Raw genomic sequence first — 16,871 nt, 5'->3', positions numbered from 1 at the left:
TTGGTGACAATTTCATCTGCCCAGCGGGTCAGTAAACTACAGGAACTACTCTCTCAGCCTCCCTACAGCTTGTTTTTCCGCTACAAACTGGTCCTTCGGACTAGAGCATCCTTCTGGCCAAAGGTAGTCAACCTATTTCAAGTAGTCTAGTCCATCACTGACTTCCTTTTACACTCCGCCTCATCCCTATAAACAAGAGGAATAACTCCACTGGCTGGACCCAATAAGAGCTTTGTCGTTACACCTTGACTGCACAATAACGTTCTGGGTGGACAATCAACTATTCGTGAGGTATGTCGGGCCAAGAAACGGAAAGGCGTGCAGAAACTGACCATCTTCTAATGGGTCTTGCTTTGCATTTTAATCTGCTGTGCATTGGTCAAGAATCAACCCCCACAGGGTATGCGTGCTCATTCCACCAAAGCAAAGGCTGTGACCATTGTGTTAGCACGTGGTGTCCCGGCCCTGACGTCTGCCAGGGCGCAATGTGGGCATCTCTGCACATGTTTACCAAGCACTTCTGCCTTGACAGTCAAGTTCATAAGGACTGGCACTTTGCCTGTTTGGTCCAGCAGGACATTTTGGTGTGAAATTGTTTCGCAGACCCATGTCTGGGAGGTATTGCTTGGGTATGTATTCCAAGGTAAGGAATCTGCGGGGAGAAGTCGCTTTCAGATGAACAAGTTACCTGCCTTATCTGGTAGAAACTCTATCTAGCTGCTAGTATGAAGTCTGTCTGATCTTTGTTTTTCTTCAGTTGTTCACAACTTTGGCTGCAATTTTAAGGTCCGATACTGCAGAGCATTTTTTTATACAAGAATTAAGCTTGGAATAATTTTAGTTCCAGGAAGAAAAGCAGCCAGAATAGGCTTTGGAAAGTGATACATAGCGATAATTATGCTGGTTTTGCACCAGATTGGTTATTTAAGTGTTATGGCGTCCCTGCATGCAGTAAGGAATTATTCTAATGTTCATGACTTTAATGAAGATCACTGCGATGGGATGAAAGTAAGGAACCATTTCTTTTAAAGTTGATCCTACTTAGTCATTCAGAATTCCTCAGTGCATTCATCAGCCTGATGTACATGCTTTAGAATTTGAACATGTTTAATTTTGAATTTCCTAATTTAGTCGAAAGTGCTTGTTCTTAAAGATTTGAACTGTAAATAAAAAAATTATTTTCAGTTGTTCTGGGTCGAGTACTCTTTTTGAAGCTGCAGTTATCAATGCTTGAACAATTTGCATGGAAACATTGAGTCTGTTAGACGTGTTCACAAAGATGGTTCCTTCTACTCCTAACCATATTGTTCAACAGCACGTGGAGTAATTGATGTGCAGAAACAACAATTTACAATTGTGATCTTCCCATCTTCTTCTAAAATAAAATATATTGCTTGTGCCAATCAAATTATTATTATTTTTTTTTAAAAGTACTTGTCTTTTGAAACCATTGCCTAATATGCTGCATTTTATTTTTGAAGGTTATGTAGGCAAAATCAGTCAGATGCCAGTGATTTTGACACCCTTACATTTTGATCGGGATACGTTACAAAAACAGCCTTCTTGTCAAAGATCTGTGGTGATACGAACCTTTATCACAAGTGACTTTATGACTGGTGTACCAGCAACTCCAGGAATTGAGATTCCCGAAGAGGTATATTTTTCGTGATTCTTAAAAAAAAAAAAAAGCCTTTTCCAAAGCTGTTGCTGTCATATGTCATAGTTGAATCTATTCATCTGCATTGTTTACATTACAGTTTTCAACCTTGATTAACTATTTGATTTGTGTGGGTTTGTGTTACAGTAAAACGTTCTGTCCTAACGGATTAATACTCAACCTCTTATGCAGTAATGAAAAGAAAATTTAAGCTTTGAAATAGCAAGCAGCTCAAGTTGAGAAGACGGTTTCTTTTTTTTTATTATGTAGTTGTATATATTTCAAAACGGGGGCGCAAACGATGTCCGACAGCCACTATACAGCATTGATAAAAATACAAGGAGCTTTAGGATTTGGTTGTATGAGAATTGGTGCAGAAAATGGCAAACCTAGTCAGAAAGACATTTCTTACTAACCAAATGAAGGTACAATGGCTCTGTTTAATTGGTGGAACATTTAGCTGATTATATTCGCATTGTGTAACAACCAAACTTCGTTTTCTTGGGTGCCCTGCTATAATGGAATCTGCCAGGGTGGAGGAGGTAACAGAGGAGGGATGGCACAAGCGAAATCAGCAAATTAGTGCACAGGTGGAATGAGGAACATGCGGGCCAGGGGGCATTAGAGGCAGGGGGTAGTTCGAGGGAATGGTCACCTGAGCGTTACATCCTCCGGCACACTTTAGCACAAGAAAGGGGTAGTTTGGTCTGGAGGGGTGTCTACCTAGTGCAAGGAGGCTTGTGAGGCTATGCAGAAGAAGACTGTTTCTATTAGTGTAATGGCAAGGGGTAATGACTTCCTAAATGCCCCCCCCCCCCCATGTGAAATCTACGGATTTACAATGGACATATATATGTACTTTCAACAGCTAAACCTCCCTTCTGTTTAGGCTGCCTGTGCCTTTTCCCGCCCACAGGTAGAAATAACTTTGTTTCATAGTTTTCTTTATTCAGTTCTGCAAACTCAGTAACCATTTAGTGCTATTACATGGTAAAAGATGGGACAAATAGTTCTACAGCCATAAAATCTCTTTTCATCTCAAACTGTTATCACTGTATTGGAATAGGGTGCAAGCAGCAGTGATTCAGTGCTGTTGAGGGACAGAATCCTCTGACACATAGGTCATCTATACAATCACATTTTGGTATTCTGTCAGTCTGTAAAGCAGGCACACCATCTTAGACTGCCACACCTTCTGCCAGTGCTAGCTTCCTGACTTGGAGGTTTTGTTGCTAGACGTGTATGTCAAAAGGATCTTACAAGGTTAGTTTATTGTATTTGGAATCTAGTCAAGATAAATACTCTCCACTAAAGTCTGCATTTCTTTGTTAAGAAATATTGACATTGGGTTGGCACATCGTGCTGGACTGTTCCCATTGGAGCAGGGTCTAGACTGATGTGCATATAGCGGAATCCAAACTGAGGTGGCATGGTGTGCAAAATATCAATGGGCTGGCGTGCACCCCAGAGTAATTTCCAGTGGCTGAGATTAATTGCTGGAAACAAGAATGGGTGTGACTCGAATCAGCAAGGCTGAGCCCGAAAACATGAGAAACAAAAGAGAGTGCCAATGCTGATAACGAATTTGCAAAATAAATAGACCGCGGAAGAAATTTCAAACAACCACGTCTAAACTAATTAATAGTATTTATTTAAACTGCATCTTTTTTTATTATTCAAATAAATCTTATATGAAAGTATTTTTTAGAGCACAGATAATTAAGCCCCACAACAATTTTTTAGCATAGAAACATATAAACCACACAATTGACAAAAATTACTGCACTGCCAATTTGGCAGATGTACTAATTTACAAACACATTCATACACCACTCCTCATTCATCAAAAACACACTCATTCAAACAAACTGCCTTTGGTTGCCAATAACATCAATTTGAATGAACCAAAGGACTATCCAAACATGGTATTGTTTCTCGATCGCGTATCCCATTCTAAGGTCTTTGATTGGAAAACTTGTGGCAGGGGATCGGGCCTACCCGGGCCGAGCTCACTAGCAGTCGATGGAACAGACTCCATTCAAGCTAAGTTTCCGCGCACCGACTTGCAGTAAGTGTGCAACCTCTGCCTATCCCCGGAACACGACGAGAAAGACTGCGACCATGCCGATTGTTTCGATCGAAGAAGACACTCCGTGACCATCGGGCTCAAAGTCACGAAATGCAACATCAGAGCGGCTCCGCACCGGACATCTTCAGCTAAGATTATGACAGAGAAGAATTCCACGCTCAAGGAACCGAAGAAGAAGCAGAGCATATCTCCATTACCGAGGCCGAATCCAACATGGAAGAAGAGGAGCAAGTTACACCGGGTCAGCGTACTGTGAGTACAGAAACTCCCTTGCCCCAGCAACACAAGAAGAAAAAGACTTCGGTCCCTCCTCTGCCTTCGGGCCAAGGTCGGCACAGTGAAAAAGATTTGGGCCCCGCCCTCGGGCCCAGTGCTGAAACACAGGGGAAAGCCCTTCCGACTCAGGCTCAAGTTGGCCCCATGCCGGTGTCGAGCAAATACCTTCGGCGTCGAAACCGAAGCATGTCGTGGTAACCATTCCATGGTTACCAAAGAGTAAATCTTCAGAGCCAAAATTTTCGGCGCCAAAAACCGCGGCCAAACAGAAAAAGACTCCACTGAAAGATCCTCGGTCAGACTGTCCGTCTTCGGACCTGAAAAAGAAAGAACTGGTGATAAATCCAGACACTGGACATATGCCCCATGGGAAGACTAGGACACTGATCCGAACGCTGATAATGATCCAGATCTATATCCTTCCCAACCCTTACCACCCAACGACAACATAGGATACATTGAGCTACTTAACAGAGCTCCTCATTATCATGGGGTGGAGCTACATAAAGAGGCTCTAGAAGAGAATTTATTATTCGAAACCTCAAGTTCCTCTCAGAGAGCTACTCATACCCTACCAATGTTCAAAAGGATGCTTAAGTATACAGATGAGATCTTTAAAGATCCTGTGAGGGCAAGAATTATTACACCCAGGGTGGAAAAAAAGTATAAGCCAGCACCTACTGACCCCGCTTATATCAAAGGTCAGCTGCCTTGAGACTCTCTTGTAGTTTCCAACGCTCGCAAGAGAGCTAACTCACAGACTACAGGTGAGGCCCCTCTTCCTGATAAGAAGTCAAAATTAATTGATCCCTCGGTCAAAAGGGTAGCTTAGCAAGCGGCCAATTATTGGCACATTGCTAATGCGCAAGCTTTGTTAGCTCGCTATGACAGGGCTCATCACGATGAGCTACTAAAAAATAATGCAGTTCCTGTTGAACACCAATCAAAGGCTAATGGCCTTACTCAGGAAGGTAAATTAATCACCAGTACCTCCATGAGGTGCGCCTTGGATGCAGCAGACACAGCAGCCCGCGCAGTGAACACTAGTGTACTGCTACGCAGGCATGCTTGGTTGAGAATTTCAGGATTCAAACTGGAGGTTCAAGTCTCTATTCTCAACGTACCATTTGACAAAGAACACATTCTTTGGCCCAACAGTAGACACTTCGCTAGTAAAAATGAAGGGCACTGAGGTCGCCAAGTCATTGGGGGCTTTACAATTCGCTTCAAATAGGAGATCCTTTTGTCGCTGTTTTTACAGGGGTGGCTCTAAAAATATTTCCACAGAAACTCCCTCCTCTTACGAAGGCAACAACCAATCACCCTCATCAAGATGCTATTTTAGAGGTGGATTTAGACGTAGCAACAGTAAGGGAAGAGGCAGAGGCAACTCAACACACACTTCCCTCGCAAACAACAAACCGTGACTTCCTTCCGCTACCCCCGATCATTCCACTCCTGTCGGGGAACGTTGTTCCCAATTTCTACCAGTCTGGAATACAATCAACTCATACAAATGGGTTCTACAAAATATCCAATATGGTTACTGCCTGGAACTTACAAACACTCCCCCCAAACATTCTTCCAAGATCACACGCAATGTCACATGAACATCTCAACCTTCTCAAGCAAGAGGTTTTCTCTCTGTTAGAAAAAGGAGCTATAGAACCAGTCCCCTTACAATATCAAGTGGCCGGTGTATACTCTCTGTACTTCTTATTTCCCAAGAAGCATGGCTCTCTCAGGCCTATACTAGACCCCAGAGAACTAAATCTATACATTCAGTCAGACCACTTTCATATGGTGACACTCCAACAAGTGCTCCCGCTCCTTCATCAAGGAGACTTTCTGTCCACTCTGGACTTAAAGGACGCCTATTCCCATATCCCAATACACCCCACTCACCGCAAATACCTCCAGTTCATGGTAGCAGACCAGCACTATCAATTTAAGGTGCTACCATTCTGAGTACCCACCGCATCCAGGGTTTTCACTAAAATCCTGGTAGTAGTTGCAGCTCATTTACGAAGACAAAACATTCACGTCTTCCCATACCTAGACGATTGGCTCATAAAAGCCAGCTCGCAACAAAGCTGTCTACATCTCACTCACAAAACAGTGCAGTTGTTCCTCGATCTTAGATTCACAGTAAATCTGTCCAAGTCCCATCTCAAACCATCCAACACACAAGCGTATTTGGGAGCCACTATAGATGCACAAAAAGCTCTGGCCTACCTCAATCCAGCCAGAATCCGCAATCTGTAGACTACTCTCTGTTTCAGCCTCAAAACTCATTGCCAGCTCAAGTGTTCATGCAGTTACTAGGTATGATGGCGTCTTGCATCCTAATAGTCCCCTACGCAAGACTTCAAATGTGTACCCTTCAGGAATGCTGTGCACGTTGGTAGAACCAGGCTCAGGGTCTGTTATCAGATCTAGTGTTGGTGGACAACCTCACCCATCGCTCTCTGCAGTGGTGGCATCCACAAAACCTTTCAAAAGGGCGGCACTTCATCGACCCGGTTCCACAGATAGTGCTAACAGCCGACACTATGCTCACTGGTTGGGGAGCTGATCTCCAAACTCTCACAATTCAGGGCATGTGGAGCTTGCAGCAAAAGCAGCTTCACATAAATCACCTAGAGCTGCTAGCGATTTTTCTAGCACGCAAAGAATTTCTAGTTCATCTAGTAGACAAAGCTTTCCTGATACGTACAGACATGACAGCAATGTACTACATACAGAAACAGGGGGGGGGGGGGCACACTCTCCAGCTGTCACAACTAGCACAGACCATCTGGAGGTGAGCTATATGCCACAAAATGTACCTCCTCGCAGAACACCTTCAGGAGTAAACAATCAAATTGCAGATCGCTCAGTCGTCCAAGACAGCAGATTCACGAGTGGGACCCCACCCTCGAGATCTCCTCCCATTCTTTCAGATATGGGGCTTCACAGACATAGATCTGTTTGCCACTGACCTAAACGCAAAATGTCCAAGCTTCGCATCCAGGTATCCTCACCCATTGTCCAGAGGCTATGCACTATAGATGAATTGGTCAGGCATATTTGCCTACGCTTTTCCGCCTCTCCCACTCATTCCATCAGTGGTTTGGAAACTCAGACAGACGTCCCTGACACTAATCCTAGTTGCTCCCACATGGGCCCGTCAACCCTGGTTCACCACCCTGTTGGATCTCTCAGTATTTGCACACCAAAAACTACATTGCACATCCAATCTCCTCACGCAGAGGCACAGAGAGATAAGACATCCTGATCCCAGTCATCTCAACCTTGCAATTTGGCACCTGAAGTCTTAGAGTTTGGCTACCTCAATCTCACACCAGACTGCATGAATATTATCAACGGGGCTAGACATCCCACCAAAAGAGCTTGCTATGCAGGAAAGTGGAAGCGGTTTGTCATATACTGTAATAACAATCAAATCAACCCGCTTGATGCTTCAGTTCAAAACATTATATGCTATTTATTGCATCTACAGCGCTCAAACTTAGCGTACACATCAATAAGCTTACATCTTGCTGCAATAGCAGCGTACCTTCAGAATAGACAACATTCGTCTCTCTTCATAGTGCCTGTCATTAAAGCATTTATGGAGGGACTTAAAAGAATAATTCCCCCAAGACTTCCACCTGCTCCAGTGTGGAATCTCAACAATGTCCTCACTATACTGATAAGTCCACCTTTTGAGCCATTGCACAAATGTGAGATGCAATTTCTCACTTGGAAGGTAGCTTTTCTCATAGCGGTCACATCACTGAGAAGAATGGCTGAGCTTCAGGCTCTAACAATAGAAGAACCATTTTTGTAGAAGTACACCAAAACAATGTGGTTCTTCGGACCAACACTAAATTTCTACCAAAAGCAATTTCTGCCTTTCATATCAACCAATCTGTTGAGTTGCCGGTGTTCTTCCCTCAACCAGATTCTGTGGCAGAACGTGCTCTACACACCTTAGATGTGAAAAGGGCATTACTCTACTAAATAGAAAGCACAAAATCTTTCCGGAATAAGAAACAACTACTTGTGGCTTTTGCTCCACCACATAAAGACAATCCCATATCAAAATCCGGTATTGCGCGGTGGATAGTCCAGTGCTTTCAAACATGCTATGCAGAAGCAAAACTAACATTGACAATTCCCCTAGAGCGCACTTCACACACAAACAAGGGGCTTCTATTTCATTTTTAGGAAATTTACCACATTTGCAAAGCTGCAACATGGTCTACACCACACACATTCACAAAACACTATTGTGTAGATGTGTTAGCAAGACAGCAAGCTAGTGTGGGCCAAGCAGTTTTACGTACACTATTTCAAACAAATGCAAAAGCTACAGGTTAGCAACCACTTTGGGAGATCACTACGGTATAGTCTATGCAAAGCATGTGATCTACAGCTCACATGCCTCAAACAGAAAATAATACTTACCCAGTATGCATCTGTTCTTGGCATGTAGAGCTGTTGATTCAAATGCGCCCACCCACCTCTCTGGGTACCTATACCTGTTGCAGTGACGTCTTACTTAGATACATATATACATGAACATCTCTTTCTACTACTCTTACTAACTCCATTATCACCCCTTGCAGTAAAACAATCTAACAATGGAGTCGATGCCCGTGCGCACTATCACCGAAAGGAGTCTCCTACCTCGTGACTGAAAAAGAATTCTTTGAAGAAAAACAAAGTGCAAACATCCGCACCCAACACTACTGGGTAAATAGCATTTTTTCCTTTTTTCCTAAAGTAATTGATGTTCCAGCCAGGGCCAGAGACCTCTTGAGATTACTGGCTATTACATCTACCAGTTCTCTAAACACTTGAGTCCCCAAGGTATTAAAAAGTTTGCGGTTTTAGGGCGTGGCATGCGTGTTTGTGCGGGCGATGCCCTGCGCACCCTGATCAGTGAGTGAAACAGACTCAATTTGGTTGTGTTAGCCGCTAGATCAGAAGCTTTCCTGAACTGCTCTAGGCGTGCAAGCATAGGTGGCAACCCTGCTTTCAACCAGGTGTTGCTGTATAAAGATATGATGTGGGGGTACTGATTTATGTTCATCCCAGATTGCCTATCACCTTGCCTCATATATTGGGCTAAGTGTTCCGTACCCACAACAAATAACAAGGGCAATAATGAGCATCTTAGTTTTTCCCTTTTGTGTAGGCGAGGGCTGCGATATCTCTTTCCGTGTCTTGACTCTGGGCATGGAGGCAACGTGCAACAATTGGGTCCAGTTCAGTATCTCCACACCGAATCCCATTGTATAGACACCTCCAATCTATTGTTTAAAGGCTTTCTTAACACCTGCGACGTCAACTCCCTCATTTGAGAGGTTAGTTGATGTTCAATTGTAGGAAAATGCCCCTTTTTGCATGACATCCAATGCATTTTTGACTTGATATGTCCTGGGTCCCTGCCAGTCAGGTTCCCAGGGCCTGTGTCTTTCCCAAAGCTGGACCTTTGTACCCACAATTGTCACATCTCTGGCCACAGGTAAGCCCCTTGTAAAAGGTACCATGGCAACCAAGGGCATTGTGACCAGGGAAGGCCTCTAAGGGCTGCTGCACCTATTGTGCCACCGTTCAAGGCACTGTGTCTTAACACACACACAATGCTATTGCAGTCTGCGTGTTTTGGTGCAGAGAAAAGTGAAAAGTCAACATGGCACACATCCCTGTGTGTGCCATGCCTCCATTTCTCTCCCGATGGCCTAGGTAAGCCACCCCTCTAGCAGGGTGCACTAGACCACAGGTGAATGTCCTGTTGCATGAGCACTGTACCCCTACAGTGTCGAAGTCCATTCTTTAAGTGCAGTGAAGCCATACAGAGTATATGGTCTGGGAGTTGGCCATTACGAACTCCACAGCTCCATAATGGCTTCACTGAAAACTGGGAAGTTTGGTAGCAACCTTCTCAGCGCACTAAACTCAGACTGCCCCCTGAAAAGTGACCAGCCCTGTTATGGTTCCTGAATGGCTGCCCACCATTTGCAACCACCATACAGGTTCCTGGACCCCTAGTTAGAGAGCCTCTGCACTCTGGGATCCGAGACAAAGCCCATTCTGGGCAGAGGTGTAACGTCACCTCCCCCAGGATGGGCTGAGTCTACAAAGGGGAAGCTTCAAAGGCCTGCCGCCTTTGTGAGCTGTCCCTGCCTTTTGCTGCCTCCAGCAACTGCCTCCAGCAACTGCCTCCCACTGGTTCTGACCCCCACTTTGGGCAGGAAAATCAGCGGGAAAACAAGGAGAGGCGTGCCCACCTTTGCCAATCCCACCCCTCAGGTGAGGGTGGCGAGGTAAAGCACACATCTCAGTCAGCTCTATCTTGAAGATGAGGGGACCGAGCCAATAAGGAAGAGGCTCATGTCGCCTCCCACTGGAGAATGGCATAATAGGGGGGTGCACTCATCCCATGGAAGGTGCCCATTGGTCCCGACCTGCACACCCCTGTTAACGCCCCTCAATACTAAGACCATTAACCTTGCCTCCTCAGATTCAAGGAAGAAAGGGCCGAAGAGCCATGCTGACAAAGTAAGAAGATAACACCAACTGCTTTGGCCCCAACCCTACCGGCCTGTCCCGACTCCGACCTGACTACAGCAGAAACCCCAGCATGTCCAGCAGCCCCCCAGAACCTGGAGGACCTGCCCTGTGAGATACGTTTGCGCAAGTGCTGACAAGGCAGACTTGGAGCTCGAGCGCTTTAAGGATTCTAGAGCTACCGCCAGATCCTTGGGCCTCGCAGCGACCACTTGTCCAACGCAGTCTGCCTTTTGTGGCTCCGGAAGGGGTGCCCCACCACGTTCGACCCAGTCTAGCCACGGCTTACGCAAGCTGCCCAGCCTGTGCTTGGCAGTGGGACCCAGTGACACACGCCTTGGGGCCTGAGGGTGGGCCCATCCACCCATAACATGCCTCCTAGTCCGACCTATCTGAAAGAGACAATTAGTTATAGATACCTTACCTCAGAATTACTCCCAGGCGTCGGGAGGATTTTTCGTCAGCAGTACCCCTGCGCGTCGAAAGGTGGCATCGGTTGGCTCCGCATTAGTCGTTGGCGTCTTGGTCGCCGGGATGACGTTGCAGTAGCTTAGACGCCACCCTCGCACGCTGACGTCCGTTCTTTCTTTTTCCGCACCAGCCAGCGCAGATTCGGGAGAGCGGTACCTCCAGTCACTTTTTGACTGACTTTTTGCTGACTTTCGTCGATGTCGTTTTGAGTCTTCGACTCCTGGTGCACGTTAGGGATGCCCGGTTTCAAGGCTTGCGGTTCCTGCCGAAAATTGATGTCGGTGACGGATCTGCACCGCGTGTGCCTGTGGTGTCTGGAAAGCGACCACGATCCCAAGTTGTGTTCCGACTGCCGGACCATAAATTCGCAGTCTTTGCCGGAGCGGTCTCAAAATCTTCTCGAGGCCTGGCAGTCGGCTCCGCACTGTTGGAGGTCCCGGTCACACAGGAGGTCATGGGACCGGTCACGGAGCCGCCACCACCACCATTCGTCCCCGAAGTCTTCACACTCCTCAGGTAAGTCGAAGCATAATAAGTTGAAGAAGCATCGTCGCTCTTCAACTTCTCCCCGTCCGTCGCCCGACACGATGAGGGTGGTGCCCCTCCCAAAGCTCCGCGTGAGGAGCCTGAAGGGTCGACTTCAAGTTACCCCGCCCAGGACCCAGAGCAACCCCTGCCCAGCTCCGCAGCTTTTACGCAGCGATTCATGCCATCTTTGGGCAGCCCGACACCGCTGGTGCGCCTTCGGGCCCCGCGGACTCTGCTGAGGGCCCTGGGCTTTCGACGATGGCGGCTTCGGCCCGCAGGGTCCCCTTGGATCCAGGCCTGGATCCGGATCGGCGCCGGTCAACCTGATCACACCTCCTCCGGCGCCGATTCCACTGGCACCATGTCCTCAGCTGACACCGGTTATGTCCCCAGCCGGTATCGACCCAGGCCTCCACCCTGACATGGACATGGAACCGGACCGGCGTCAACCGACGCCTGATCCGGCGCCGACGGATACTTTCGTGCCCCTGTTCCACCCTGGTTCTTTTTTAGCCAGATTGGCAACCAGAGGAGGACTGGGAGGAGTCTGGAGAGCCTTTAACTGACCAGTTGGAGTATGATCTGGACTGGCGAGAGGAGTTGGAGGGGATGCCAGTGGACTGGATACTTCTCCAGATCTAGACAGGTTGTCTCCTCCTACCGTGGCTACGAAGGAGGGAGCTTCTTACGCAGTGGTGTTGCGTAGGGTGGCCAAGGCTCTCAACCTCGAGCTACCTAAGGTGGCGGTCAGGACTAACCTCCTGACAGAGGTGCTTCAACCAGCAGCGAGCTCTTTGGAGCCCCTGCTGCCGTTTAATGAAGCCCTCACTGACATCCTTTTGGGCACCTGGTCCAGGCCCAACACAGGGGCTTCATTGATAGGTTTATCGACAAACGCCACCGCTCGGCTATGGGCACCCCTCTCCTCTCCTCTCCTAACATCCCTCCCCTGAGAGCTTGGTGGTCCAAGCCTCGACGTCCAAAGGCGCCTTCCCTACAGCTCCACCTGATAGGGAATCCAAAAAGCTGGACCATCCTGCGAAGATGTTTTCTTCCTCCAGCTTGGGACTGTGGTTGGTAAACACTGCATATCTGTTGGGCCGTTACACCCCCTCCGTGTGGGATATGGTGGTGCGGGTGCTGCCCCAGTGCCCGGAAGTGGCCTGAGCTGTACTTTCCCGTGCAGTTGTCGAGGGGAGAGACGCAGCCAAGTTTACCATTCGCTGTGGGCTGGACACCGCTGACTCGCTAGGCAGGACGATTTCAACGTCGGTAGCCCTTCGACGCTACGCCTGGCTGAGGTCACCTGGTTTTTAAGGGAATGTCCAAGCTACCCTTATGGACACTCCCTTTGATAGCAGTTGCCTGTTCGGCGACAAGGCAGACAACGCGCTAGAGCGCTTCAAGGAGAGTCGGGCTTCGGCCAAGTCCCTGGGCCTCTCCACTGCCCGCCCTGCGCATTCTGCTTTTTGCCCCTTTCGTGGCTGTGGAAGGGGTGCCCCACCAAGTTCCGCCCAGAGCCACAGGCCGGCGCAAGCTGTTCAGCCCCTGTGCGGCCAGGGACGTGGGACCAGCGAGCAGGCCAGTCCACCACCACCCCATCTGCAGCAGCCATCAAACCCTCCTAGTTCAACCTTTCAGGTCCACAGATCGCCAGTGGGCGGCAGGATTTGCCATCACCTCCCCCACTGGCGCACCATCACGTCAGACAGGAAGTAACTTGTTCTTCTCTGTAATATTTAGTAGCGTTTATGCCTTCTAATTCGTCAGTAATTTCTGAGGTTTAGATTACATTATGTCCCCCTATTTAAAGTAATTGGGAAATTAGCTATATCCCTCTCAGATGTTGGCTGTATGATCTAGATTAAAACAAAGTTTTAGCTACATTTTTTCTTCATTATCCAGCTGTGTCTTTGATATTTGGAAAATATTTCACGAAGATTTTTTGTTTAATGTTCTTTTCTAAAGAAATATGCGTAGTTAATTTCCTTATTCACTGTTCAGAATTGATTGTAGAGGATAACCGGTGGTTACGTGTTTTTTTTTGTCTTTACCTTCTACATATTGAGGCCTGCAACTCCTATATAATATATATATATTTTTTTGTATTGTTTTAAAAAGGCCGGTAGAATGTAATTTTTTTGTGCCATCCCTATTATGCTTTATCGATGACAAATTGGTGGAATGAGCAAACCTCCCAAATATTTCAATGCTGCTTTCTTATTTCATTCAGAGAGTGGATTAATCCACCCACTTAATTCATAAAACGTTGACATTTCTTAAGGGTCTGAAAAAAAGGGTCAGTCGATGTCACAGTGGGTCAGAGTAATGGACCGTTGAGGGAGGAGGGCAAATCCAATATACACGGAAAGATGAGGGAGGCCCGCTGTGAAGGAGATGGAGAAAGATGAGAGTAACATTAGAGAACAAAAAGGAATAGGAGCAGATAAGGGTTTGAGAGACAACAGCAGCGCACATTTAAATAGGAGAGTGAGATGCAGGAGTATAGGTGATGCAGAAAAGAGCCAAGTTGGTGGGTAGAGGGAGGGGAGCATGGTAAAAGAGGAGAGCCAAGAGAGCAGGTATATAATGGACAGAGGGTAAACCAGAAACAAGGAGAGGGGCTACAGACCACGGTTGACAACGGAAGGGGGGGGGCATAGGGTGGATTGAAAATAGACACTAAATCATGAGTAGAGGGGATAGAGAGGTGGCTCCCTTTGTAGAAGTGGGCCGTGCCAGTGGTGGTATTGAGCGCCAGCCTGTCTAGAAATGTTGGTCGCCAGCACTTTTTGTTTTAATACATATTAAGCACTGTCCACGTATTTCAGCGTTCACCTGCTGACATTGAAGGGTACTATTTGTCAATCTGTTTTCGAATCGTGTCTGTATGTTTTAAATTGCATGCTGTGTGTAGGTGCAGAATATTGCGTTTGAACGGGTTTCATTCTCCAGGTAAAATATTTTGTGTGAAAACAAACGTATTTATGCTTTCTGCCGTGATCTCTGGCCAACCTGGATGAATGCCCTACGAGAAAACGCAATTTAAACCCCGAGGCGCTGTTTCGTTGATGGCCAACGCTGTCGATTACAGTGGAAAAAAGCCCATAAACCCATCCTTTAGGGTGCAAATTAAGGGTGGGCGTAGTTCGCGAAGTAGCACTTCGCGAAGCTACGCAAAGTGAAGTTCGCACTACGCGAGCTACGCGTAGCACTTCGCGAACTGCGAAGTAACATGTTCGCACTGTGCAAGATGTTGTTTTCAATGATTGCACAGTGCGGACAAGCAACCGGCACTGTGCAATCATTGAAAATGGCATCTTGCACAGTGCGAGCTGTAGTTTTCTGCTGCTCGAGTAGATTTTTACTCGAGCTGCAGCTTTCTCAACGCGAACTGGTAGTTTCTCATCGCGAGCGGTCGCGAGCATACGCGACCCCTCGCAATGAGAAACCTGACCTTCTCGCGTTGGGAATCTCGCCGGGAGGTTTATTTTCCATGCTCGCGATCGCGAACAAGGAAAATGTCTCGCCAGGATGTCATTTTGCTTGCTCGCGGTCGCCAACTTGACGTTGAGGACCGCGAGCAAGCAAAAAATGACCGCAGCACTACGCAACACTACGCTACGCGTGTTCGCACTGTGCTACGTGCAGTTCGCGTAGCGCGAAGTAGCGCGAACTTCGCAAACTACGCGAGCGTAGCGTAGTGCTTCGCCCAGGCCTAGTGCAAATCTCTAGCTGCTGGCGCCCCACTGAAAATCTGTTTAGAGTGGAGTTTCAGCACACTGGCGCCCTGGAGGCCAAGCCAGAAGTATATTAAACTCTCATTCTACTTCTGAAAAATGTGGGCGTGCCCCTTTAACTTTATTTTCCTCCTGCTTAACTTGAGTCAAATAAAATTGAGGAAGCACTACCTTTAAACTTCATGTTCCAGCAGTGTATTTACCTGTACTGAAATGTGCGTGTGTTATCAATGTGAAAATGTCATGCAGTAACTATTATCAAAATGTTAACATGTATACTTTTAAACATTCCCAGGTGATCCTGAAGATGGTGACGGAAATTAAGAAAATTCCCGGTATTTCTAGAGTGATGTTTGACTTGACGTCTAAGCCACCAGGAACGACAGAGTGGGAGTAGTTATCTAGTCTAATTACGAATTGAAATGCTGTTTAAAGTATAAATTATATCCGAAAAACATTCCCAGTGTTGACCTACAGTACTGAGAAGAGGTTGAAGCTGCTACTTGACATCCGATTCCTTTACTGGTGCATTTATCTAAGAGGTGCAGTAATAATTTACTAGAAATGGGGCCGAGGATTTGTACGGGTAAATAATCATGGCAGCGTTGCCCCATAGTGTCTCAATATTGCCTCAGTGCAGACAGATTCATACTGCTTTTTTGCCTTTCGTCTTACTGAATCTGCTTGTTTCATGTGTTTTATTGTTGCCGCCATTTCAATGTCTCTGTTTTTTGTATACTGTATAAAAAGAGACAATTCATTTATTTACGTTTAGCAAAACCATTGTTATAACCGAATAATGTAAAATGAATAACTAATGTGACCAACTGCTTTTGAAAAGATTTATTATAAATAAATATTTTGCCAAATGGAGTGTGCGGTGCAGAGTTCTATGTGTCAGTTTATCGTACATAAGTTTGTTTACATATCTTTCACTTGGCCTGCCGTGTCAAACAGTGCTAAAAAGAGGAGAATTTGCTTTCTAAATTTTTGACATGGTCGCAATATCTATATTGATTTTTTTTTTTTGATTTTTTTTTTTTTTTATTGTTTCGTATTTTATTTTTGTGGAGGGTTTTTTGAACATGTTGCTGAACTTTTCTTGACCTTGAGACAATGCTGTGGTTTCATGCCTGCAGGCATCCAGTTCCACTGTGACCTTCATAGCCTACATCCTTTCCCAAGATCAGTTTTCCAGTTGATGTCACAGATAACTCCGGTGATTATTTAAACACTGAAATGGCACGGATCGGAAAGTAGCGTATGAATCCAGGCAACATATTAGTTGTGGAGAACTTCTGTCATATGTCAATGCACTTTGACTGATAGGTTTTGAATCTTGTACCGGGTTGTATGCTTTCACTGAGCGGACTAAATGGATAGCTCATATCTTACACCAGAGGGCACAGAAAAGCGAGCACGTTTTTAGAGAGGTACTTTGGTTCAGATGTGTGAAGTGATCAGTTTGCCTTGCAATTTTAAGCCAGCAGAATACTGCAAAGAATGCTGCTATGCACCATTCCACTACTACAATTGGCTATCACAGAAC

At 46.3% G+C, this 16,871-nt stretch overlaps 1 protein-coding gene across 2 annotated transcripts in view; it reads left to right on the top strand.

The window, feature by feature from the left end:
- GMPS (guanosine monophosphate synthase) overlaps positions 1–16,195 on the top strand; it is a 591,203-nt gene extending 575,008 nt beyond the window's left edge. For both annotated transcript variants that reach the window (XM_085634772.1, XM_085634773.1), the window contains 2 exons: positions 1,482–1,654; positions 15,618–16,195. In XM_085634772.1, coding sequence (XP_085490898.1) covers positions 1,482–1,654; positions 15,618–15,719 — 275 coding nt within the window. In that variant the 3' untranslated portion in view covers positions 15,720–16,195. The remainder of the gene's footprint in view (positions 1–1,481; positions 1,655–15,617) is intronic.
- The last annotated feature ends 676 nt before the right edge of the window (positions 16,196–16,871 follow it).

Source organism: Triturus cristatus, chromosome 11 (genome assembly GCF_964204655.1).
Source record: "Triturus cristatus chromosome 11, aTriCri1.1, whole genome shotgun sequence".
NCBI lineage: Eukaryota > Metazoa > Chordata > Amphibia > Caudata > Salamandridae > Triturus > Triturus cristatus.
This window is presented reverse-complemented; position numbering and strand designations above follow the sequence as displayed.